General features: G+C 39.4%; 1 protein-coding gene across 12 annotated transcripts in view; it reads right to left on the bottom strand.

Moving 5' to 3' along the window:
• Nucleotides 1-27,351, bottom strand: part of Macf1 (microtubule actin crosslinking factor 1) — a 334,558-nt gene that overhangs the window by 211,020 nt on the left and 96,187 nt on the right. For 7 of the 12 annotated variants that reach the window (XM_048815714.1, XM_048815707.1, XM_048815706.1 and 4 more), the window contains exon 3: nucleotides 3,457-3,518. In XM_048815714.1, coding sequence (XP_048671671.1) covers nucleotides 3,457-3,518 — 62 coding nt within the window. Of the gene's footprint in view, nucleotides 1-3,456; nucleotides 3,519-15,242; nucleotides 15,453-15,709; nucleotides 15,885-23,692; nucleotides 24,217-27,351 lie in introns of those variants that run through there. The other 5 variants (XM_048815711.1, XM_048815709.1, XM_048815708.1 and 2 more) reach the window with 4 other exon arrangements.

Consider the following 27,351-nt stretch of genomic DNA (forward strand, 5'->3'; position numbering starts at 1 on the left):
TGAACCCAGGGGTGCTTAACCACTAAGCCACATCTCCAGCTCTTTTTATTCTGAGACAGAGTCTCACTAAGTTGCTGAGGGTAGCTTGGAATTCAAGATCCTCCTGCCTCAGCCTACTAAACTGCTGGGAATACAGGTATGTGCCACCACACCCAGCAATATTTTTATCTTCTTTGGGATTATTGAAGGATCAAGTCAGATCCATTGTACTATCAAAATGTTATTTATTCAAGTCAACAAATAATTACTGGGTACTTCTCATAGCGTAGTACTTGACAGAGAAAATAGTATAATACTGCCCCAACCCTCCATAAACACTCTAAAAGAGGAGATGGATAGGCGAACACACAAGCATTTCTTCAAATGCCATGGAACAGAGATGGAATTGCAATTAAAATAGGCTAAGAGATGGAAGTCAGAGTCTCTGGAAGGTTATACTGGAGCTCATCCTTAAAGGGTAAATGGGCAATGGCCAGCAGGAGAGGCTGGTAAGTGAATTCTAAGGAGAGAGAAATAAACAAGGAGGTGTGAAAGTACATAAGGTTTAAGGAGCATTGAATTGTCCCTTTGGCTAGAGTACAGGCTACACAGGGAAATCTACTTGGAAATAAAACTGAATAGGTAGGTGGGAACAGGTTGTGAAGAGTTCTGCATAGTAACAGAGTTAGGTACCATCAACTAGAGGCAACTGGTAGCCACTGAAGCAATTTACAGAGCGGAACAGACATTTTCCCCCTCTTTCTCCTTCTTTGTCCTGAAACTATAAAAATAAGATATAATGTGTGCCTTCCGATTACAATCTGGCAAAAAGATATAATGTATATAAAAAGCTATAACAGGGGCTGGAGATATAGCTCAGTTGGTTGAGTGCTTGCCTAGCATGTATAAGGCCCTGGGTTCAATCCCTAGCACCATTAAAGGGGGGGAAAAAAAGCTATAACAGAAGTACATAAGGAACATGCATAAGTATACAAAGAAAAGGGTAGTAGATCCCACATGTAGAGTCACCAAACTATTTGAGGAGGTGTTAAGTTAGTGTTATACGGTCAGAATAGACTTTGGAAATGTATTCCAAGCAGAGAGAGAAGCCGAACAAAGATACAGAGCCATTAAACAGCATGCCTATACATAGTTCAGCAAAAGCTTAAGGAATGAGGGGAATTTGGCACTATGAGCCTGGAAAGGTAGGCAGAGCCAGGCATTGCAGGTTAAGAATACGTGTTACAGACTTTGGGCTGTGTGAATTGTAAATTTCAGTGTGCCTCTGTCTAGCAGCATGGCCTTAAATAAGTTGTATTCAACCTCACTTTCCTCACAGATAAAAGGGGGGGGGGTGTTAATAGAACCTATAGAAGAAGGTCACTGAAGTATTAAATGAGATAATTCACATAAAGGACTTGGTATAAAATATCTGATTTGAGCTGGGCGTGGTGGTGCACACCTGTAATCCCAGCAGCTTGGGAGGCTGAGATAGGAGGATCGCGAGTTCAAAGCCATCCTCAGCAACAGCAAGGCATTAAGCAACTCAGTGAGACCCTGTCTCTAAATAAAATACAAAATAGGGCTGGGGATGTGGGTCAGTGGTTGAGTGCCCCTGAGTTCAATCCCTGGTACCAAAAACAGCAAAGTCTAACTTGCAGGAAGCCCTCTATAAACTATTACTACTATTATCATTATAGAACACTTAGTTAGAAAACTATTATGATAGTCAAGACAAGAGATAAAGAAGCCCTGGACAAGAGCAGAGGTGATGAATATGGAGAAGAAAAGACAATGTAAGCTATCTTTCCAAGTTGATGGTGATTAGATTCGGCAAAAAGGGAGAGATTATTGACAGTATTAAATCAAATATGATTCTGCATTCCTAACTTGGGAATCTAGGTACATGAATGAAAATATTTAACAATTTAGGATGTGTCAAATATAAGGTATGCCTGAGTAACATCCAGATGCATGTGTCAAGTACACTGTGAGAAATACACGTCTTTGGATTGGACAAGAATACAGGAAAAGGCTCTCTAGTTGCCTCTTTATCCAGGTCTTTCAGTTTGAAACTAAAGTCTAAAGACTTTTATTTTCAGGGCCCACTAAACAAGTGTATGTAACCATCTCCTGGGCCAGAGTTTACTGAACTACAGGAAGACCACTGACCCAAGGAGGAAAAGAAACCCCCAACCAATCAGATTTTCTGTTTGTGCCTTTAGGACCATGCCACTTCAGGGATGTATCTTATCACAGCTCACCACAAATGAGCAGTGAGAGAAATGAATGCAGGGGACCCCCAAAAGGAGACAGAGAGGAGCTGCCGGCAAATTTTGGTTTCATAAAGTTCCATTGCATCTAGACATCAGACTCTAAGAGATCATCCTATATCCACTTTGACTTGTGCTTCTTTGCATTCCAGCAATCAAAATATCCCTATGACTAAAACAGATGAGACTGCTTAAGAATACAGAGAACAAAACAAGAAAATGGTCAAAGTTAGGACTCTGGGGAACAGCAAATGGAAGTCAGAGATGAATAAAGCCAGTGAAAGAAGCAGAAAAAAGGCATTCACACAGGGAGGAGGAAATTCAGGAAAAAGCAATGTCCTAGAAGTCAATATATAAGAGAAGGTTTCAAGGGATAGACAACAGTGTCCAGTGCTAAAGAGAAATCAAATAAGAGGAAGATAAAATTTGGCCACTAGATTTGGCAATTAAGAGATCACTTCTGACCCTTCCCAGCAGTGGGAATTATTAGAACTCACAAATTTTATTTTCAGATCCTACTGCTACCACAGTGTCTCTGCCTTGATTTTTTAAATAACTTTATTTATTTATTTGTTTGTTTATTTTTATGTGGTGCTGAGGATTGAACCCAGTGCCTCACATGTGCTAGGTAAGCTCTTTACCACTGAGTCACAACCCCAGCCCTCTGCCTTGATTTTAATAATAAAATCTTCTCAACTCTAGTCATTCTGGGAATGTTCTATATCTTGATTTACAGGGTGGTAAAATTCTTATAAAAATCCATCAATGGAACATTTACGATTTATATACTTTAGAGAGAAAACAAAGTCCCTTCTGTCCCATCCTTACATAGTAATCAGCTTTAAAAATAAAGAAAAGGGTTTATAAAATAATTTTTAAAGTTAGGAGCAAAGTGTTCTTAGAATCCCAGGAATCATCACCTGGTATCCTCCATCACAGTCTTCTGAGGTAATAGCATGTAATGCTACTGTTCTCACACTGTTATGACTAAGGAGGAGGAAGGGAGTAAGAGAGGGAGGGAAGGAGGGAGGGGACAAGGAAGGTGGGTGACGGAGGGAGGGAGGGGAGGAGGGAGTTAGTCTGTCACATGTGAATCTTCATGGACCCAAGCACACAGTGAGCAATCTGAATCATCTGAGAGAAAGAAAGATGCAGCTCAAGAACAGTTTGAGGTGCTAAGGCAGCATACAGCATGGAGTCCTACCTTCATCAAGTGCTTATTGACCCATTTGGTGAATGTTTTCTTCTGAACCCGGTCCCGCTCATCTGCAAAGCAAACAAAAGACACTGATTTAGTACCATGCAATCAACAAGTTCTCACACCCCTGCTTTGCTCACACTCTGGTTCTTCCAGGACCACATAAGAGAGTTGACTGTACCCACAGAACCATGAGATGGTGCCTTCTTGTTAGGAATGCTTGGCCTTCCTCTTTGGTCCTGACCATGTTATTGATTTTAGACAGAATCACTTATCTCAAAATCCACTTGAGCAGGAAACAGAATGATTCCCTCAATAAGTCCCAGAAGGCCAAAGCTGTGAATACCACCAAAAGAAGGGGTAGAGTGGGATATTACACTGCAGTGGTTAAATCTTACTCTTCAGCCAGGTTTGGGGGCGCATGCCTGTAATCCCAGTGACTCAGGAGGCTGAGGCAGAAGGATCAAAAGTTCAAAGCCAGCCTCAGCAACTAGCAAGGCACTTAACAGCTTAGTGAGACCCTGTCTGTAAATGAAATACAAAGAAGGGCTGGGGATGCGGCTCAGTGGTGAAGCAGCTCAGTGGTTAAGTGCTCCTGAGCTCAATCCCCAGTACAAAAAAAAAAACTTCCTTGTCATACATCAATCTGCCTGAGCAAGGCTGTACTGCCTCTCTCCCCTACCCCAGTACTTCCTCCATTCCACTTCCCTCACCAACCACTACAAGCAGCCAACTTTTCCTTGCCCATCTCTTCCCTCCCTTTCTTCTTTTTTTTGGGGGGGGGGGGTGATATTTATTTATTTATTTTTGCTTTACAATTCTTAATACACCATTATATCATAATTTATCATTTCTCTGATTATATATAAGGTATGTTGACTCTTCTCATAAGTCTTACAGAGGCAAACTCCCCCTTTCCCATTTTTTCACCTCTTTAATAAAAATATAACTGTCAATATTTGACAATGACTGCTCCACAGAGGCTGTCCTGCTAAGGACTCATTTTCTCCCACCCCAATTCCCCAGAGCCATTTTCAGAACACTGAGCCATTAGCCCTGTTCCTTTTCTACTTATTTGAAACTCACACCATCCCCTATACCATCTTGTTCAAATCACCCTTGGTGTCGTTGGTCACTTCCTCTTGCCCATCCCCTTCTTTACAGGAAATCCACCTTAACCTTCCTTGACAACTTGTTTCACATTTTTTATTTCCATATAAACATCACACACAGGCTGACAATGCATCCAAGCATACATGGCTACACTGAATTTGATCTGTAATTCACATCCAGCCACCACACTGCCATGCTCTAAGCCTTATTCCTTCTCCAAACATAACTATTAAGCAGCAGTCGCCTTTATCAATCTCTTATTCCCCCATTCTCATCTTCAGTCACTCCATCCTTACTCTATCCTTCATTGAAAACTTCTGTGGTTATCCAGTCTGTGCTAGACAGCATGGCTAGCCACTCAAAGCTGCTCTCACCAGGAGCTCTCACGTTCATGATAACAACCTTCAAACTTGAATTACCGCCGTTGCTTCATTCTTTCATTTCTTTCCCAAGTCAGAGAACATTTCAGAAGAAATCTGCAGCAGTATATAAATCTGGTTTACTGGTTATTCACACAAACGTTAGCGAGGTTCTTTCTCCCTACTGCCCAGCCATTCTCTTCTTACAGATTTCCTAGTTAAAAGGCACATAGCACCATTTCCAAACAGCGCCAACACACTCTCTCCAACCCCGGTGAATTCACTTATCCACCTATTTTGCTGAGTTTGTAACCAATCGGTAAGCACTTCCTCAATTTTGCCTTTGGTTTTTTATCTTTACTTTGAATCCTTCACTGTTATGCAAGGAACAATTCTCTTCCTACTATGGACCACAGAAATATGAGATGGACATTACAAGTTATCCAGTTTAATTCCTTGCTGATAACATGAATCCCTTCAACAACAAAGAATCTTGCATTCAGGGTTGAAAGGTCTGTCCAAATCTTACATTTATCTATAATATTCTTGAGATAGTGGAGAATCTACTACCTTGTAAAGCAATATACCAATTTATTAGTTTTATAAAGTGGCATAATTGTCTTCCTTATAAATTTTACCTACTGGCTCTCATTTGAGACTGTTAGGACTTTAAGTCTAATTATTTTTCACTTAATAGGTTTTCAAGTACTTGAAGCCAAGATTCTTATTAGATTTAACCAATCATGCCAACCTATTTTTATCTTTTTAGATGCTGATTAAGTTATCTGATTTCATCATAATCCTTTTCAGGCCCATTTCAACTCCAGACTGAATCAGAACCAGCTTGCAACTAGTCTCATCTAAATACTGGACACTCATACTATTTATTTTCCGTGCATGACATATTATTTCTCTTCCTCCCCGCCTCTCCCAATGCTACTTATCCAACTTCTTCATTCATTCATTTATCCTTTGGATAAATCTTTATTACAAAAGATCCCAAGAGTTGACAAAAATAGCTCAGCTGGAAGACTGGTAGACTGAAAATAGTTCCCTTAGACTCTGGTTACAGAAATATTACATCATAATTTCTATCTTTCAAAAGAGATGATAAGTATAACAAAAGAAAGAAATGCTTCAATGCCACCTGGTAAGTGTTATAATAGGTAAGCACAGAGTGTGGTTTGGCGTACCTGAGTAGGAAAGAGAAACGACTAGTGAAAAGAGCTAGTGAAAGTTTCCTAGGAGTTACTCTAACTAATCATAAAAAATGACTATCCAGGAATCTCAGGAGGTAGAGGCAGGAGGATTGCAATTTAGAGATGAGCCTTAGCAACTTAGGGAGACCCTGTCTCACAATAAAAAATAAACAAATGGCCAGGGATGTGGCTCAACGGTTAATGTCCCCTAGGTTAAATCCCTGGTACCCCCCCAAAAAAAAGTTAACCAGAAAAAGAAGGGCAAGGATAAAGTTACTACATGAAATTACATATAATACAAATTCATGGAGACAAAGAGCTATGTTCAGAAAACTGCACAGAAGTAAGGACGGTTGAAGTGGAGATATTAAGTAGTTGATGAGACTCAAAACTAGGTAGGATGACATGAGCCAAATGTTGACCTTTTATGTCTAGATAAGGAGCCCAAACTGTATCCTATACATAAAAGGAAGAACTGAAAGGTTTTAAATAGCAGAATAAGAGGTCAGATTTGTATTTGAGAAAAATTACTTTGGCTGCATTTCCCAACTACTTCAGTTCCCAATAGTCTCTTTGTCCTTCAATTTTTTTAATGATATTTACTGTGCTAATCACTCATTCAGCACTTACATAATTAGACTTCTGAGCTTTTAATATGCCTATTCTTATATCATTAATGAGATCATTAACTCCTTGAAGAAAGAGGCCATGCTTTACTTTTTTGTGTCTCCCACAACTTCTAACAGCTAAAGTTTGACACAGAAAGAACTTAATAAACAAACAAAAGCTTTCCTGTTAGCCAACACATGATTAAAAGATTGGCTAAAGAAACACACAAAATAAAATTGGACCTGAATCACTTAAAATAATCCAGTTTGATATGTAAAACTCCTAAGGCCCCAATAAATATTAGTTGTGTGCTAGAACCTTCAGCCATGATGGAAAAATCAGAGCTAACTCCAAGTTTTATGCCCAACATTTTCACAATACCTGACCCACTCTGCTTCATTATACTAATTACCCACATAACCAAGAACTGTCTTATTCTAGTTTTACAAAGTTCTCTCTCTAAAGACACAGTATTGTTTTTTGCTTTTTTTCCTTAGAATTTCTCCTATAGCGGCTGGGGTTATAGCTCAGTAGTAGAGTGCTAGCCCAGCACTCTGAGGACCTGGGCTCATCCCCACAGAGGGGATGGGGCGTGTTGTTTGTTCTACAACAATTATAGGTATTTTTTGTAACAGATCAAACAATTCACAGATGGAAAAGAAACCAGTTAACAGATTTTCTTTTAAACTAGTCGGTATTTTTAAGAGGTAGAATTCATTTGATTTCTTTTTAGTCCATGGCCTTGTTTGTTTTAGACCTGAGATATGAGTGACAAATTGAATCTTTTTCTGATCATCTACCAAGTCGTTCCATCATTCCATGAAGATAATGCTCTAGAGAGCCTCAAGGTCTTATATCAGTCATGCTTCCTAAAGCTAAATAACTAACTTTCAATTTGGAAGGAAAAGGATCAAAGTACTTTTTCTAAATATATTTATTAAAGGCAACATGATTGCAAGCCCTTCTCAAGATGAGCTAGATTCCTAGAACTGAGCTGTAAATTCTTTATAAAAGGATTTTATAGAACTCTTTTGCCCTGAAAAGCTAGAGGATCCTTTCTTAGGATCCTACATTGACAAGCCCATCAATAACATGATAGCTCTTTTCTGATTTATACATTATGACAGAGGATATTAGAGGGTCTGAAGTTTTACATTTTAATGTTTTAGCAAGCCAGGTGTGGTGGCACACACCTGTAATCCCAGGAAGCTGAGGCAGGAAGATAGCAAGTTCAACAACTTAGTGAGGCCCTAAGCAACTTAGTATATACCTTCTCTCAAAATAAAAAATAAAAAAGGGCTGTGGATGTAGCTCAGTGGTAAAGCATCCTGGGATTCTATCCCAGTACCCCCTGCCCCAAAAAATGTTTTAAAAATTTTAGCAAGGAATTTCACTAGGAAAACCAAGAAGCAACTTTACCTATTATACACATCTTCAGAATGCGCCAAACAGTTCAGACTTTCAAATTATTTAATAAATTTTAGGTTTGTCAGACTAATACAATTCCAGTCCCAGCTAAGATCCCCTACCTAACACTGAAGGTAGGACTTACAGAAAGTACTCTCTTGTGAGAGGAAAACAGTCAACGAAAGGGTGAAATTTCTTTTAACGTTTCTTGTTATCTTCACCACTAAAGGTTATGAAATGATAACAAAGAGACCCACTATTCCACTGAGAAATTCTTAGATCTAATACTTCAGGCACTGATGGCTTATCAATCATTTAATGGTTACCAAATTATAAGCCTTTAATTAGAAGATTTAATACTTGTTTCCAACTTTATTAAAACTACCACAACAAGTCTCCAGACTCTGGGCCACAAATAACTACTCTAATTTTCTTTATTTTGATTTTACTTGAAGATTTGTCTCTCCCTATAACCTAAGTCTGTCCTTCCACCTAACACATGGAACCCACCATTCCCTTCTCTTCAGAAACATTAATCCAAAAATTATCCACTGACCTGTATATCTTCAATTTCTCCCTCTCCACCAGTTCTCTCTCCCAGGCTTCCTGAGCAAGTGTAATGACAATGCTCAGACTCTATTTCTTGCCTCCTACTCACCCATGGGGCTATGGCTTATAGCCCCACAAATTCACTGTGAGTGCTCTTTCCACAGTCACCTAACCTAGTGGCAATTAAAGTGATCCATCTCACTTTAATTCTCTATGGCTGAAGAGATCATTCCTTCATCTTTTAAACATTCTCCTTTTTGAATCTGATACTCTGTTCTACCTTAGTTTTCCTGCTTTTTTGGTTGTTCCCTCTCTTCTGCCCACTCCTGAAATGTTTACTCATCCTTAAACTAATACAGAATAAGAAGAAAAGAGGTCTATTAAAATAATGGACCCAAGAACCAAGACTTCATGAATGGGCTTGAAAAGGGACATTCATGAATCACCTAAAATTATATGCAAAGCTTTTGGTGTTATGGGAGAAGAAGAAGAAATCTGGAACTTTAAAAACGAAACAAAACAAAAAAACCACCAAGATAGGAATGCCTGTTCTCTACCTTCTCCCAGAATGGTTGAATCTACTCCCATGGTTTCAACTATAACCTACAGGCTGATAATTCTCAAATCCATCCCTTCAGCTCAGGGCCAAACACCACTCTCATAAAATTACCTCTAAAATGTTGGGTTTGTCTCAAACTCAACTTTTCTTTTTTTTTTTCTCTCTCTCTTTTTTCTGGCGGGAGAGGGGGTACCAGGGATTGAACTCAGGGGCACTTAACCACTGAGCCACATCCCCAGCCCTATTTTTTATTTTATTTAGAGACAGGGTCTCACTGAGTTGCTTAGCACCTTGTTTTGCTGAGGCTGGCTTTGAACTTCCCACCTTCCTGCCTCAGCTTCCCAAGAAGCTAGGATTACAGGCGTGCGCCACGCCTGGCTACTCAAACTCACCTTCTCTAAAAACAATCTCTTGGGCTAAAAGTGCAGCTCCATATAGAGTGCAAAGCCCTGGGTTCAATCCTTAACACCATTAAAAACAAAACAAAAACCTTTCTAAGAGCCCTGTCAGGAGCCTTTTAGAGTAGAAGGATCAGGAAAAGAGAGACTTAAAATGGCATGTATTATTACAAAACTCAAAAGCTCAGGGGATAAAGCTCAGGGGTAGAGTGCTTACCTAGCACATGTAAGACCCTGGATTCAATCCCTGCCATCTTTAAAAACAAAAGAAAAAGAAAAGAAAGGAAGAAAGGGAAAGAGGGAATATGGGTGAAGAAAAAATTGAACTCTTTTTGCTTCTAAATGTTACCCCTGCTCTAATGTATCCTTCTCAATACTGCCAACAATATTTCTGGAAAAACTAATCTTGTTACTCTCTACCTTAAAAATCTACAGTGAATCTTTATTCTCCTAATAACATTAGTAGTTAGCATCTACTGAGTACCTAAGTTAGCACTTAGGTGCTAAGCACCTTACATATATTCTTTCTAATGATCAATAGTCCTATAAGTTTAGGTATTAATTTATTAGAAAGATGAAGTCCAGAGAGGGTAAGCATCTTGCCAGAGATCACAAGATAAAAAGAGTCAAATTTGAGCTCAAATCTACCCAATGCCAAAGCCTGATACCTCCATTCAACTTGGGATATAAGAGTCATTATGATTCCTGCCTGCAACTCACTCCTCTCCACTCTTGGGTGAAAACTAACTTCCAACCTTGTTAAAAATTGTTTCCCTAAATGGAGTTTCCTGTGCTTTCTATGCCTGCCTTTGTACATACTGTTCCCTCTGCATGGAATACAACTCCCCTCTTTGACTACTCATTCTCCAGTATTCAATTTAACTATGATTTCCTCCAGGAGCTTTTCCAATCTCCTAGACTCGTTTGTTTAGGTGATTATCCCAGGGATCACTGTTTACTTGTTTCTGTCCTACTCTAAGAAGAACAACTTGCGAATAGTCTTGGCACAAAATGAAAGCTTGTACTGAGGTACAAAGTTCTATGTTCTGATCCAACACATAGGAATGATGAATGATGAACATAGTTCCTTGTGCATCATGAATTATCCAAAAAACAAATGAGAGAAGAGTTTCTGCTTGTTTCCCTGTGGGCCACAGAAAAATCACAAGTTTTTCAAGAAATCCAGAAGTACCTACCACTTGGAAATCTAAAGGGAAATACAGTGATGGAATAGGCCTGTTCCATGACCTCATAAAGTTTACAATTAGTGCAGAGACCAACATGTAAATAATTAATAACACCAAGAAAGTAAGATATCAGACACATTGCACAAAATAATACTGATACACAGAATTGATTAATTCTGACAGAGATATAAGAGAAGAGTTCATGGAACGCATGGTGTTTGAGTTAAACCTTGAATTACAATAGGATTTTGGCAGCCCAAAAGGGATTAAGGAATTCCAAACAAGATAAAAGAACAAACAGTGATTTGGAGTACACAGGATGGGTTTCACGAAATATAAATGTAATAGGAATGTTAGTAATGTAATGAAAAAGTAGGGTAGCAAGGTCAGCTAGCTGAGGTCAAAGCACAGAGAACCCAGACAGCTGGAGTAAAGACTATGTACTTAAGTAGACAAAGAGATGACAATGAAATTTTCTCTGTATCATTCCAATTTTAGTATATGTGCTGCCAAAACAAGCACAACAATTAAATTTTCTAAATCAGTGTGCTTTGGAAGACTGACCTGGCACTGAACTGAAGAAAAGCCAGACTATACCAAAGCCACTAACTAACTGGTAAAAGAACCAGTTAGAAGTCTACTGTGATAGACCAAGAAAGAAATCTATGAACCTAAACTAGGGCAGAGGCAACAGGAAAGACAAGAGGGTAAACAGAACTGCATGAAAAGGTACAGGCAGACCCCTATTGACTAGGTGTAGTTAGGATAAGGAAAGGGAGAGTTCAAGATAAGTTTAATGTTTCTAGGCAGAGAGAGTGGAAGGAGAGAAATAGCTTGAGATAATGAAAATAGGAGGCATTGATTTGATGGGGTAAGGACAAGGATGTGCTATCGAGATCTTCTTGCAGACAGTTGGGATCTTAAATATAGAGTTCAAAACAGCGGTCAGAATTGAAATACTAATTTGATAGCTGAAGCAATGGCAAGTAGATCAAACAGCCCGTAAAAAACGAATCTTCCTAAATCACCGCTTGGTCTACATCACCCTTCTATTCAGAATCCTTTATTGACTCCCAACCGACCAGAAGATCAAGTCCAGTTCTTTAGTTTTCATATTCACGGCCCTCTACAACCCTATGAAATTTAGTTCTGGTTTTTATTCATTATGTTTTAGGTAGCTGAAAAAGACAAAAGACCTGTCCTCTGACCTGAGGCAATTTACAATATTCTTCCAAATTTATCTCTAGACTTTTCCCCACCTGACTTAACCACAAGCATTCTGATCTCATTGTTTCCAAACATATCTTTCACATCTCTGCCAATATTCACCTTTCTCCCACCTGGGATATATCCTCCTCTTCTTGGATTATCTAACATAGAGTCTCTTCCAGGTCCAGATAAAGTCCCACTTCTTCCTTTAGACCTTTCTGGCCATGCCAGCCACCTCTGGATGGCTGTGGTACTCAGTACCAAGAAAGGTGAGTAAAGTATTGAGCATATATAACCTATTATCAGATATCACCATATTTAAGTCTCATTTTTCTATCTGAACTGAGCTCTTTAGAGTCAAGGTTCATATTTTAAATTTCTTTAAGTATCCAACATTTAGAACTTCAGCAGGTATTCAAGAATATCTAATTGTTGGGCTGGAGTTGTAGCTCAGTGGTAGAGCACTTGCCTTGCATACGTGAGGCCCTGGGTTCCATCCCCAGCACCACATAAAAATAAACAAATAAAAACAAAGATGTTGTTCCATCTACAACTAAAAAATATTTTTTTAAAAAAAGAATATCTAATTGTTTAACAAATATATATTGACAGCTTACTACACGGCAAGGAAAAGTCTACAAGAACACATTAAGATGATATTTTCAAAGTCAGACTAAGAAGCAATCCCAAGTAATATTTAAGACTGCTTTTCACAGCAGGGTGCATAGATTCCCACTCAGATGTTCCTTTTCCAGGTACAGCTTTTCTAAGTTCTTCTTGCCCATCTGGATCAAGAAGACTGTGTATCACTTAATATTCCCAATGCAAACTCAAAGGAAATAGGTTGAACATGACTGTAATCCCAGCTACTTGGGAGGCTGACGCAAGAGGATTGTAATTCCAGAGCCAGCCAGGGCAACTTTTAAAGGTTAGGGATGTATGTCAGTGGTAGAGTGCTTTCCTAGCATGTGTGGGGCCCTGAGTTCAATCCCCAGCATCACAAAAACAAAAAGAGAAAAGAGATAAATGATTTCCACAGAAGTCTTTGCCCCAGAAAACCAAGTGTATGTATATTTGTGCACCTGATTCTGTATAAGAATGAATGAATTTAAAAAAAAAAAAAAAAAAAAAACAAGGGGGAGAAATGAATTACAGTAGATGCGGTAGAGAGAGAAGATGGGAGGGGAGGGGAGGGGAGGGGGGATAGTAGAGGATAGGAAAGGCAGCAGAATACAACACACACTAGTATGGCAATATGTAAAACAGTGGATGTGTAACTGATGTGATTCTGCAATCTGTATACGGGGTAAAAATGGGAGTTCATAACCCACTTGAATCAAATGTGTGAAATATGATATGTCAAGAACTATGTAATGTTTTGAACAACCAATAATAAAAATAAATAAATAAATAAATTATATATTACACTTCACATAATACAACTACCAGCTATCATTGATGAACTTATTATATGGGAGGCACTGGTCTAAGTGCTTTAATATCATATACTTCCTGTAATGACTCCATAAGTAGGATGAATTTTAATCCCCTTTTCAACTGAGGAAACTGAAGCACAGAAAGGTTAAGCAATTTTCCCAGTTTCTGTGGCTATAGAGTGGTAGAGCAACAGGCCACAAGTAGACAGTTGTTACCAAAGCCCTCTTTCTTAACTCTTGGGCTACAGTGCCCTTAGGGAATGAAAAGGGGTGGGGTAGCTGAAAGTATAAAGTTTTTGCCCTGAAACTTTCTACAGAGATGGGGACTTCCTTATACTTCTCTGTTATTACAGAAAGAGAGCCCCTGGGCTCTCTGCTTATCTTCAAATGCTTTCAGATGCAGATTATTCTTTCAGGTTTCAGGGAGGAAATCTCAGTGTTATGGGTAAGATAAAAAGTTAGACAGCCTGGCAATAACTGGCCAAAACTGTTTCTCCTTCTGCCCCAAACATTAGTATAACACTAGCTTAATTCTCAAAAAAAAAAAAAAAAAAACCTTAAGTATTTGGCAGCACTGACCTAGCAGTCAGGAGACATCAGAACCCAAGTTCTGGTGCCTCTCTTCCTCTAAATGTCTTCTGAGGTCCCTTCTCCATCAAACTATCAGCAACTTTGGTGTTAGGGAAAATTTGCCTAATTTTCACAATTTTGTTCCCTTTTAGAGACTGAGGTGTATAAAATCAAAAGATATTGGATTATCAAGCCAGTAGTTCCCACACTTAGATCTCACAGATCAGTAAATGTTCTCAAATATATTACAAAGTATAACATAACGTTGCCAACTTTTTCTTTTGATAAGGATGCCTAAAACCACCATCTAATAACAATGCTTTCGTAAAGTAAAAGTTACTTTAACATAGAAAAGTAGGAAGAACAATTAAAAAATAAATGAAACAAAGTAGGAAGGATGATTTCAGAATAAAGGGCAATTTTTTTAAGTGAGTTTAGCTTTATGAAAAAACACACTACATTTCTGTTATCTTTTTCATTTTACTAAGAACTGATGAATTGATATCTCAATCCAGCACTAGTCAGTGTGCTCTACAGTTTGAAAACCAGGAAACCTGCCATCAAAAAGATCAGGCTCTTAAGTCTCAAGGTCACAGAACACCATTTAAATGAATTCTTCTCCCCTATCAGGAAAGAGCTAAGTTATAGCTAGCAGGACTCTTCCTCTGACCTCTAATTCTTCTATGGGTCCCTGTCCCCAGACTATCTTCAAGTCCGTTCTCTCTGTCACTGCTGACAAAAGTTAAGTGTAAGAGAATTAGCAATAGGCCCCAAAGAGGAAACCTAGGCCATGACTCCTCCCTTCCACCACCACTCCCCAGCTTGCTCAGAGGTAAACTCCGCAACCAACCAACTTCTGCTAAAAATACACCCTGGACTTTCAGCACTGTGCAACATAACTTAAAAGTGGCTTCCTGACAGGCAGAAGCATGAGTATGAATTCAAGCTCTATAAAAAAGTCCCACACCCAAAGCTAGGGCTTTTAACTGCCAGTCACTATGAGTTAAAGAAGTTCCTCAGGAAGCAGGGAACTCTCCCACACACCATCTAGTCTATTCTGCCCCAGTTTTAATAAGCCCAAAGGTTGTAACACCCATAGGGCTTCAAAGACCAGGCTCTCTTATGAATCAAAAAGAACAAGGGCTATTTAGGATCCTCAAGCCCAGAAGAGGGAAAAAAAAAACTTCACATACTAACCCATACAACACATGCGGCACACCAGGTGGGCGTTGAACTCGTGTTCATCTTGGTAACTGGGCCACATGGCACCCAGAGTCTGCTGGCCCCACCTAAAAGGAGGGGGTCCCAAAGAACATCCAGCTAGAGTCCTATGCACCCCCTGCAGCTTCTCAAAAGGCTGTGAGGTGAACAGAGACAGACAGCCCAAGAGCTGTGTGATGAACAGAGAGAGCAGAACAGAGAAGTGGCTCCACCCACAACTTCCTACTGACCTCCTTCTTCCCTTGAGGTCAGAGAGGAAGCTCCTCCCTAGGGCACTTCCAAAAATCGGGTCCAGGTCTTCAGGCAAAGAGCATGCTATTCAAAAGTGGCACCACCCCAGTGTTTCCAGACCAACAGAGCATGCAAGGTGGGAGCTTCGTAAGTAAAAGTCCAGACAACATAGCCAGTAAGCCTTAGCAGACACAAGCTAGTCTTTGAGTTACCTTCCATTTGCCGAGCAGAAGCTTGTAACCTGGTGAATCTTAAGACATTTGCAGGACAGTTGTAAGTTAAAATGGCTTACTGCCAAGTCAGGAACAGCGCATCCATTGCCCAACAACCTGTTCCTCAGGCTCGCCTCTTCTCAAGCAAAAAGTACATCTGAAATTTTAACCAACTGAGAAGGTCTCACGATGGGAGAGACTATAATAGAGCAAGCCCCCACACTGTCTGTTGCCAAGAGAGTCCTAGATTCCAAAGGGAGATTAATTTCCCTATACTTACAGCTGCCCAATGAGAAGAGTCACAGTCTCTCCCCAATGATTCCACCTACTTTACAGAGCAGCCCAGCCTCAGGTAGCCTCCAGAGTAGATTAACTCAGCGGATTTCATCAACTTCAGAAATACTGTTTGCTTCTTGCTCCATTCTTTATGCTCATCCAGCCAGGAATGGCATCCCAAAGCCCCCTTCTCTTCCCAGATCCTCTTACGTTGTCTTTATAGTCAGTGTACTTAATTTGACTGTGCCAGAAATTCCTTTATCCATCTGTGGAAGGCTGCTTGCTTGTTTGTCCAACTTGTTTTCTGAGTCTTGGCTAATTGTACCAGACACGGGAATGTTGAAGAAACACAATGAAGCGCTTTTCATTCAGATGGCCCAGCCCATCTATTGCTTCTTCACAATTCTGATCCAACCAGGGAATAGAAGAACTGAGCTCCTGTGGAAGTCTGGACAGACACTCCAATCTTGCCCCATACCACTCACTGCTGATAAGGGCCTAATCACTGGCTCTGCTCTAGCTCCCTAAATAGAACAACTTCTTTAGGCTAATGCTGCTTTCAATCCTGTTCCTAAGGACAGGGAGGGAGCAGCAGCACCCAGGAAAGCAAGTTTCCAGAAAGTGGCTGAAAAGACCACAGTGAAAATAAGTAAATGTGAGTTTGCCTAGCAGGCCACTCAATTTAAACAAGCACTGTGACCTCCTCAATAACCTGACAACTTCCTTCACTCCCAACTGGGCATTCCTCCCACCTATAAACTGCTAATAATCCTGCTGCTGCTTACTAATAAAGAACCTCACAGCTGACTTTATCCCTCCTTGCCTAAGCTCTTGGTCACCCCCAATAACCTGTGACAATCGTACTTGTGATTCTCCTGCCTCAGCCTCCTTAGTAGCTGGGTGTGCCATAGCATTGTCCCCCTTCTCAGACATTCCTTGGACATGGAGACAAAGGGTCCTCTAAGAAGTTACCTTGTGCTAGGAAAAAGAATGCACAAGAAATAGGGAAGAGAGAATAAAAAAAGAATAAGCATTCCTGATTCATATTTAGTAACATTTTACTTTATCAGATTGTAATTCCCTGGGTGCAAGGACTATCCTTTGTCTTCAGACTTCAGTCTCTATCACAGAAGGCTCTCAATAATCTAAGCATCTACTCTCAATAAACTAAGCATCTACTTTAATTGTTAGTTCTCAGGTAATGTACTAAGAACTTTAAATATTTCATTTAATCCCAATAATTCTCTAAGAAAGGTATTATCATTCTATTTTAGATATAAAACATACAGAGATGTAAAAGGTTAAATAACCTGACCAAAATTACACACTTATCTGTCCAGCTCCAAAGCTGTGCCTTTGTTATACCCTGCTATCTCTGACAGGGACCTAAAGCAGAATAACTAACCTGAAGTAGGGGAGCTATATATATAAATAGGGGAAATATTCTTTGCAAGATGAAGAAATAACTCAGCCAAATGCTATGGTACACCCAGCTACCCAGGAGGCTGAGGCAGGAGAATCATAAATTCAAGGCCAGCCTCAAAAACTTGCAAAACCTTATTTCAAAATAAAAAGTATTAGGGGTATAGCTCAGTGTTAGAGGACTCCTGGGTCCATCCCTAGTGTGGAAGGGAGGGGAAGGAGAAGGGGAGGGGAGGGGAGGATAGGAGAGGGGGAAGGGAGAAGGGAAGAGGAGGGGGAAGAGGAAAGGGGGAAGGGAAAAGGAAAGGCAAGGGAAGGGGAAGAGTAAGGGCAAGAGAAGGGAGAAAAGAAGGGATGGAAATGGAAAGGGAGGGAAGGGAGGGGAAGAAAAGGAAGAAAGGAAAGGAGGGAGAGAAGGAGGAAGCAAAGAAGGAAAGAAAGAAGGAGGGAGGGAGGAAGAGAGAGGGAGAGGGTAGAAGACAGGCAGTTAGGCAAATTCCTAATTAATGGCTGACTGGAAATACAGGGCACATCCCAAACACATGGGACAACTTCTACAAATACTAAGTAAGTTCACAGCCTCCAAAAATTAAACTAATCATTACTGGGTAAAGTTTGAGGAAGGGGAACCAAAACCTGCCACTCCTCTGGCATCCAATAGTATCTCTATTCCCCTTAAAAGTATGGCAGATTGAGTGAGGCCTTTCCATCAGGTTCCCAACAGGTCCTGGGCTTCAAAAGGGAACCCACTGTTGACAGTTAAGACAGTCAGCTTTTACCATTTAGAGGAGATGGGGTGGTATACTGTTTATCTAGGCTGATTCTTTCTGCCCAAATTTTCATCAATTCATGTTAAAGGGAGGAAAAAATGAGTTAGCTGCTACCAATAGATCTTGAAGAGTTGAGTGAGGGGAAAGATTCAAGCCAACACTTACACGTGTGGCTAGAATTTGTCTGAGAATTTACAGCTACTGTTTTCTTACAATAGTACAGAAAATTGAAACTACGTATTTCCCTTCTTTTCTAAAATGCCCAAATCACCCACTTATATTATGGCTATGAAAACAGACAAAAAGTCTTTCCTTCAAATATATAAGAAAATGATGGGCTGGGGTTGTGGCTCAATGGTAGAGCACTTGCCTAGCATGTGTGAGGCACTGGGTTCAATTCTCAGCACCATGTATAAATTAATAAATAAAATAGCAATTGATCAACAACCAAAAAAATATTTAAAAAGAAGAAAATGATTCATAATATCACTAACTTTTGATATACTCCCACATTGGCTTCTGGTACATTTTTAATTCCCAACCATAAAGGTGTATTTTTGTTCCAGGAGCCCTCAGGAAGGTAGTATGTCTTCAATTATATCTTTTGTGAAAAATTATACTGATAGGCTATAATTAACCATGTGCACAATGTGTTCTAAAAACTCAAAACAATCATGCAACATTATTAACCTCATATTACAGAGGAGGAAACAGGTTCAGGTAGATAATGCCTCTCAACCAGTAGAGACAGAGCTAATTTAAAAATACAGGCATTCTGACTCCAGGTACTTAACCTGCTCTTAACCACAATTCCTTACTACTTTCAAGTATAGGCCAGATGCTTGCAGTGCCAGAATCAGAAAATTAGAAATCTTAATTTTTCTTCTCTGATACACTAGAAATTTGAAGTCCTGGGGAATTAAGCAATCTGTCCAAAATCATATAGTAGTAAGCAGAAGAGCTGGGACTTAGGGTCCAGATCTTCTGAGTCCAAATTCAGTGGTCATTTTACTACACGGCATGAATCTGGTGGGGGAGAGGGAGCAAAGGAGCCAGGCAAGGTGGCGCACACCTATAATCGCAGCAACTGGGGAAGCTAAGGCAGGAGGCTCACAAATTCAAGGCCAGCCAGCCTCAGCAAAACTTGGGGAAAAAAATGTTGGGTTGGGGATATAGTTCAGTTGGTAGAGTGCTTGCCTCACATGCACAAGGCCTTGGGTTCAATCCCCAGCACCAAAAAAAAAAAAAGAAAAAAATGTTTAAAATGCAGGGATATAGCTCAGTAGCAGAACACTCCTGCAGTAACAAACATACACACACACACAGCAGAGGAAAGATGAAGACTCCACCTAGAGTAAAACATTTAATGCTGTAGTTATTTGAGCAAAGATATACTAGATATATGACTATTGGTTCAAATATTATTGAATATCTGTTATATGTTTAACACATCTATAGATAACACAAATGGAAGACACACAGCTGATGCCATAATTGCAGAATTAAAGTTCAAAGAGCTAGAAGACTGCATCGAATCTCACAGGACAAAACTTAGGATACCTGTAAATCCTGTGCTAAGGTTCAAAAAACCCAAAGGCACAGCAGTGACTGGAAGAAGACAACAATTCATGACATGCTCTGGCCATTCTATAAACTGACCTTAATATATTATTAAGTTTAATATGATCCAATAGTGTGATGGACCTGCTTTAAAAGAAAAGAAAAAAAACAGATTGCCATGCAGATTGAAGTTGTACTTAACATGGTCCAGACCCAGAGATTATAGCTGGTCCTCCTAGTGGGAAATTGGCAATGGCAAGAACCTTAAGATATCAAATTTTCCAAACCTTTCATTTTACAGATAAAGAAAACAAGACCATAAAGAGGGAAGAAAGCTGTCCTTTCACAAACACAAAATATTCAAATGTTTTTCTTGAATAACCATAAATCCCTTTTCCTAATTATATTACCACAATGAAAGAGATTGATTAACTAAAACACAGGGCAACTCTCTATCATTCAATTAACAAACCTAGCATCCACCTTCAACTACATATCAAACTAAGCCACACCCTCTAAATACACATATGAACAGGGCATGGTTCCTGCCACAGCTTAATATGGCTAATGCTGCCTTAATTCTTTCATTTATGTATTCAAGTAATATTTACTGATACTTTTGTCTCAGAGACTTGAGATGCTGAGATAAGTAAGAGTCCCTATTCTTTCAGAGAGAGAGAGAGAGAGAGAGAGAGAGAGAGAGAGATGTTTTTAATATTTATTTTTTTAGTTTTCGGTGGACACAACATCTTTATTTTATGTGGTGCTGAAGATGGAACCCACGGGCCCACGCATGCCAGGCATGTGGCTTGAGCCACATCCCTAGCCTAAAAGAGTCCCTATTCTTAAAGATCTTACAGCTTAACAGAGTCTAACTGGTGGGGAGAGAGAGAAGCTAAGCAAGATGGCAACAGGGATTTGAATAAATCTTATGGACAGAGTGCTTACAAAGGAACAAAGGCTTTCCAGGGGCAGTACCCTTACTTTGAAGGACAAACTACCTTGAAGGACTTACTACAACAAAGGATCTCAGAACTGCATGTCAAGCAGCCCAGTTGAAACCAGGATGTGGGCATTTCAGGCAGAGATCTACAAAGTTTTAAATGACTCTGGAATTCTGGGATTTTGTAAGGCCCAATGGGAAATGCAACTCATGAAATAAGCAGGGGGAAGATCATAAACCTTTTTATGTCATGTTAAAAAGTTTGAACTTTCTTCTTAATGTAAAGGAAAAACTTAGATGGATTTTAAGCAAGAGAGTGACACGGCCCTGTATTTAGTCTTAGAACAAAACCATGAAGACAATAGAAAGTTTTAAGAATAATGAGATAATATATGTGAATGCAAGTGTAGGTAGGATTTACTAAAAAATATTTAAAATTCAAAATACTAAGAGTGTCAAGCTCATCTTATGGGTATTATATGGTTTATACAAACTATCTGTGCCTACCTACATCTCTTTTTACATCTGCTAGAGAGAGGGAGACTTGGGAATATTCTAAAACCACATACTTATGTAACCAGATCTCCTCAATCACTATCAGAGATTGCTTCCCCACTTTTCTGCTGTACTCCCTCCACCTTACCTCCCTACTCAGGAGACCACCACATTTTCACAGCAAGAAAAACAAACTTAATTGTCCAAAGGGAGTATTAGAACGACATAAACTTAGGAAATCATATAGTCACAGAAAGGGAGGTACCTAGCCTAGGGAAGTAGCTATTTTCAAAAATAAGCTAGCCTGACACCTTGAAGATAAAGCAGACTTGATCTTTGCAAGGCAGAATTTGGACTAAGAGGTAAAAGTTACAGAGGCAAAAAAAAGAATTTCTCAACAGTGTTCTACCATCATAGGCCTTCAAGCAAAGGAAGAATGACTTCTGACAAGGATAGGATTAAATAGGAAGTTGGATCTGTTAATGCAGAAGGTCCCTTCCAAGAGCAAAACAGAATATGTTACCAATTTTAAGAGTGAACATCATGTGCATCCACAGGACTGGGGCCCTAATTATAATATGATATATTCCATGCTTGTATAAATATATCAAAATAGATTCTACTGTCATGCCTAACTAAAAGGAACAAATAAATAAAACAAAATAAAAAAAATTAAGAGTATATTAAATTTAAAAAATCTATACAAACATAGTGAGGACTTACTATAATAAAGGATCTCAGAACTGCATCGTCAAAGAAACTTTACAAACTATCTAGATAGTCCAGTGATTTTCAACTCTTACATAGCACTTTTTCAAACTATTTAACTCAACATACAGAACATTTCAAAGCAATATTTAATAGTATAAGACAACTGTATGTATTTAAATTTATGTTACTTAGCTTAAAGCCAAACGACATAATATTTTTAAAATGTAAAATGTAAAAATGAAAGCACTTAAATGACAGGACAATGGCTTTTAAATTCCATAGAAAAAATCCTGTACTGTCTGGACACAGTGGCACTTGCCAAAATCCCAGCTACTCAGGAGACTGAGGCAGGAGGATCCCAAGTTCAAGGCCAGCTTCAGAAGCTTTAGTAAGACCCTGTCTCAAAATTTAAAAATAAATAAATAAAAAGAACTGAAGATATAGCTCAGTGGTAAAGTGCCCCTAGGTTCAATCCCCAGTATAAAAGAGAGAAAAAGAAAAATCTTTATGATAAACTTGAAAAATATTAACCAATTAGTGGTTTAGAAATGTCATTACCTTAATGAATTGGGAAAGGAAAGCAGCAGCCTCTGCCTAAATGATATTTTTTTTCTCATATGATGAATAAGAGGACCAAATAACACAAGCCTATCTTCCACCTTCTTTCTAAGCTCAAATACAGGAAAGCCACTTTGGTGGACCTTTTTAAACACAATTACCATACAAGCAAGCATTTCAAAATGTCTCTCTCTGTTTCTGCTAATAGATATGCTGGGATCTGAATATTTAGTCAAAAGATTTTCTGGAACTTACTGGAAAGGACGCTGGGGAATGATTGAACTAATTCTGTCAAACATTCAGGAACTTTTAAAAGTTAAGTAATAAGTCATCAAGTCTCTATCTTAACTTATAAGAGTCACAGTAACAAGTGTCTAAATACCTTGGCATGGAAGTAGTGAGCTGATAAGAGTGATAGTACCAAAGGTACTGAAACCCAAAGTATATGCTAGAAAAGTCAGACCTTAGTAATCCTTAACTCTAGCAACTCAGAATTAGCTAACCTCAGAGCTGGTGCCTATACTGGGCAGTTAGAAGTCTATAGATTAGCCAGGTTTAGTGGTAGTAATCCCAGCCACCCAAGAGGCTAATACAGGAGGATGCCAAGTTCAAGGGCAGCCTCAGCAACTTAGTGAGACCCTGTTTCCAAATTTAAAAAAAAAAAAAAAAAGGACTGGGAATGTAGCTTAAAGAAAGAAGTCATCAATGAATATAATAAAACTAACAGAAATATAAGAAGAAAGAGGGATCTGGTGCCATTTTTTTTTTTAATTATCAGAGTCTGAGATTCCCTGGAGGATTCTTTTCCCAACACTAAACACCCTAAATACACCAAGTCCAGAAACTTCTATTCACAAGTCTTTCCACATCTATAACTGTAGGTTAATGATGAGTTACCATATGTTTGATTAAAAACAAGGATTCAAAAAACCACTTTGAGACTGAGAAAGTAAATAAAGGAAGGGCTTGATTCTCCAAGGCAGTGCAGTAGCCACTTCCCTCCAGCTTACAACCTAGACACCACCTCATCTAACCAGCACCCTGAAGCCAGACAGCCTCATAGAACAGGAAAGAGTTCAGTTCCCAAGTTATGCAGGGCAGCCCAGTTTCCTGAGTACATCCACACACACTCTTAGGTTGACAGCACCCCAGCTGAAGGGTGTACTGGCCCTTTAAGGAAAGCAAGTGGGAAGAACTCATCCACCCTAATTCCCACAGTAGATTAAAGAACCGGCACCAATTAGTTACCTGTTTTGCCCCGGGCACATCTCTTCCAGTATAGAACGCCAGCAATTCCAAGAATGTGAGTCAAAATAAAGATGGTTGGTGGCAAATAAGATGCATCTAAGAGAGGCATTTTCAGGCCTGTCCTTTCTCCTCCCTAGAGTTAGCGGAGCCCAGCCCAGCAGCCTCGGGATGCCTTTCTCCTGAGGTTACTGCTGTCCTGGACTATCAGCAGAGGCAGCGGCCGCCTTAGTGTTGAGCTTAGTGTTGTCAGGAACTTCCTGGAGGCTTCTCCTCCATCTCTGGTACCGCGGGCGGTGGTGGACTGGGCTAAACCGCAGCGTATCTCAGACAAAGCCCAGGAAACAACTGGCTGGTGGGGGAGGGGAGGAAAGGAGGAACCAGGAGAGTGAAAAGCAGCGCCTAACCCAGAGTGAGCTGACTCAAACCTCTATCTTTGGTATCCTGGGTTCAGCTTAAACTAACTTCAGACTCTTCTACAAGAAGGGAGGTGTCAGAGGACGTCACTCTTAACTTTCCATTCCCCGCCTGGTTGGAACGGCAAACTTCAGGATGTAGCCAGAAGAAAAAAGTCACAGAAGAACGTCTTGTGGGGAGGAGGCAAAGCACACAAGGATGTCCAAGCACAGCCCCTTACCAGCCACGGCCAGGGAGGGCCTGTAAGAGGAGAGGCACACAGGCCTCTGAGAAACAGACCTGACACCTAAGCAGCCAGGCTGCTCTACAAGTAGAATTGTGAGCACTAGTCAAGGGCTGAGAAAGCCACCCAATGTCCACTAGTAGCCATCTGGAAATCAATAACAGCAAAAATCAATGCCTTCCGCCAAACTAGGACTTCCCTACAAACAGGCAGGCACCACTCTCTAGGCTGGCAAAATTTGATAAAATGAAGCAAATACATGCCAACAATCTCACTCCTGGATATTTTCCCAAATGAAAATACACGTTTACAGAAGGACCTGTATATGAATGATCATAGCAGCATTATTTAAAAAAAAAAAAAAAACTAGAAACAACCTAAATGTCCATAACTGGTGAACTTACAAAGTGAGTAGTAAGTATATCCATAGAATGGACCACCACTATGGGAGAATCTTGAAAAACATTATGCTACATGAAACAGGCCAAACAAAAAACTATAAACCATAGGATTCCATTTATGTAGCATTCTGAAAAAGGAAAATTACAGGAAGAGATATCAAAAGGGACTGAGTGTAGAGGAGAATGGACTACAAAGGGTCCCAAGGAAACTAAAAGAGATAACGGAGATGTTCTGTATGTTGACTGTGGCAGCTCCACGGCTATATACATTTGTCCAAACCTACTGAACCACACACCTAAAGGTGAAATTTACTGCGTATAAAATACTCTTCAGCAAATTTAGCAAACATAAAACACATTTAAAGGCTGGGAAAGAGTTTAGACCACTTAAACTAAATATGCAAAGGTCTCACAGGACCACTGGTCCTCCCTGTGTCTCCTTCTAAAGAAATATTTCACAAAGTACACTGTGGACATACAACATATCACTGAAGACCTAAAGAGCCAGGACTATGTCTAATGTCCTCTGTAATGCCCAGCACTCTCTGCTCAGGAAAGGCAAAGATTATAACCTCATTTTTGTATAAAACTAGCCCTTTATACATTTCTAGGATGTATCTATCACACTATGATACACACACACACAATTCTCACAAGCATTAAAATGCAAATTGTTTTATACATCTGTTACCTTTTTTTTTAGTTGTAGTTGGACACAATACCTTTATTTTATTTATTTATTTTTTTGTGGTGCTGAGGATCGAACCCACCACCTCACATGTGTTAGGCGAACACTCTATAGCTGAGCCACAACTCCAGCACCCTGTTTTTACCTTTTTTATAATAAAAGGGAAGGGTTTTAGATTTGATAATCTACTACCCAGAAAGATAATAACTGGCACTTGATGGAAAGTAATACAATAGGAACTTTAAAACTGTCATCCATAGGTCATCTATAATTGTGTGCTAATTTACATTTCATTCATCAAATATTTACTTCATACTATGTGCTGTGCTGTTCTAAGTACCCAGGACATGATAGAGAACAAAACAAAGATCCCACTTTTACAAGGCTTATTTACTAGCAGGGGAAGACAGAAAGTAAACACAAGTAAATATATAAGTTGTCACATCAATGCTATAGAGAATAGGAGATGAAGAGAAGAAGGAAATGCCAGTGAGAGACAGTTTACAATTTTACATATAAGATGGTCAGGGAAAGCTCTCTAATAAGATGACATTTGAGCAAAACCCTAAAGAAAATGAGCAAAAAATTATATGTTTATCTGGAGAAAGGATGAGCTATTTAAAAAAAAAAAAAAAGCAGCAAGTACAAAGTCCCTGAGACAAAAGTATATTTGCTGTGTTCGGGGAACATCAAGAAAGCTGGAATGGCTGGTGCTGAAAGAAGAGTATCAAGAGATAAGGCCAGAGGGGGGCACATGGCTCATAGCTATGCAGGCCATTTGTTAAACCTTTGGCTCTTATTCTTAGTGAAATGGGAAGCATGAGGGGCCTTTATGTGGAAGAGTGACATGATTTAGCTTAGGTTTTAAAAGGATTGTTCTCACTGCTATGTTGAGAACAGACTATGACAGATATGAGTGGGGGGAACCAGTTATAATGCCATTACAATAATTCAGGTTAAAATGATGGCTGAGAAATGATGATTGCTGAGAACAGGGTGTGGCAATAGAGATGGTGAGGTTGGGTCGCATTCTGAAATAATTATAAAGAGTTGTCAGGGTTAGGGTGCTGGGGTTGTGGCAAATGGCAGAGCACTTGCCTAACACATGTGAGGTACTGGGTTCAATCCTCAATACCACATAAAAATAAATAAAGGTCTGCATCCATCTACAACTAAAATATATATATAAAAGTTGTCAGGGTTCTCTGATAAGTTGGATGTGCAGTAAAATGGGGAATAAATAAAGAAAAGTTCCAAGGTTGTTGCCTGAGAAAGTGAAAGGACAGAATTGTCATTTCCTAACATGGAGAAGTAGGAGGTATTTGTTAGTAGGTAGTTGGTTTGCCTGTTGATTACATTTCCCTTTTGAATATGTGATTGAATATGAATCTAGACTAGTTTAGGGAGAGACTCTCTAGAGTTTGAAAGCCAGCTGACTATATGACAATCCTTAGGAAGCAAGCATGAAGAGAGATCAAGTTCAAGGAAATCCTTCCTAAAAACCCTCCTACATTAGATAGGGAAGAGGGAAATCAGCCAAAGAGACTTTAAAAAGAGAAACCAGGGAGCTGAGGTTGTGGCTCGGCAGAGAGCACTCGCCTAGCACATGCAAGGCCCTGTTTTTTGTTGTTGTTGTTGTTTGTTTGTTTTTTTGTCAGTACTCTTTGGTTATTAACTAAACCATTTTTATTATATGGAATAGTCATACAATAAAGGAACGTGTGGGAACCACCAGTTAGAAAAGAAATTGATGATTGACTATGACGAGGCCCTGGGTTTGATCCTTAGCGCCACATAAAAATAAATAAATAAACATACAGATAAAATAAAGGTACTATGTCCAACTACAACTAAAAAATAAATTTATATATATATATATATATATATATATATATATATATATATATATACACACACACACACACACACACAC

The sequence above is a fragment of the Marmota marmota genome, unplaced genomic scaffold (assembly GCF_001458135.2).
Source record: "Marmota marmota marmota unplaced genomic scaffold, marMar, whole genome shotgun sequence".
NCBI classification, from domain to species: Eukaryota; Metazoa; Chordata; class Mammalia; order Rodentia; family Sciuridae; genus Marmota; species Marmota marmota.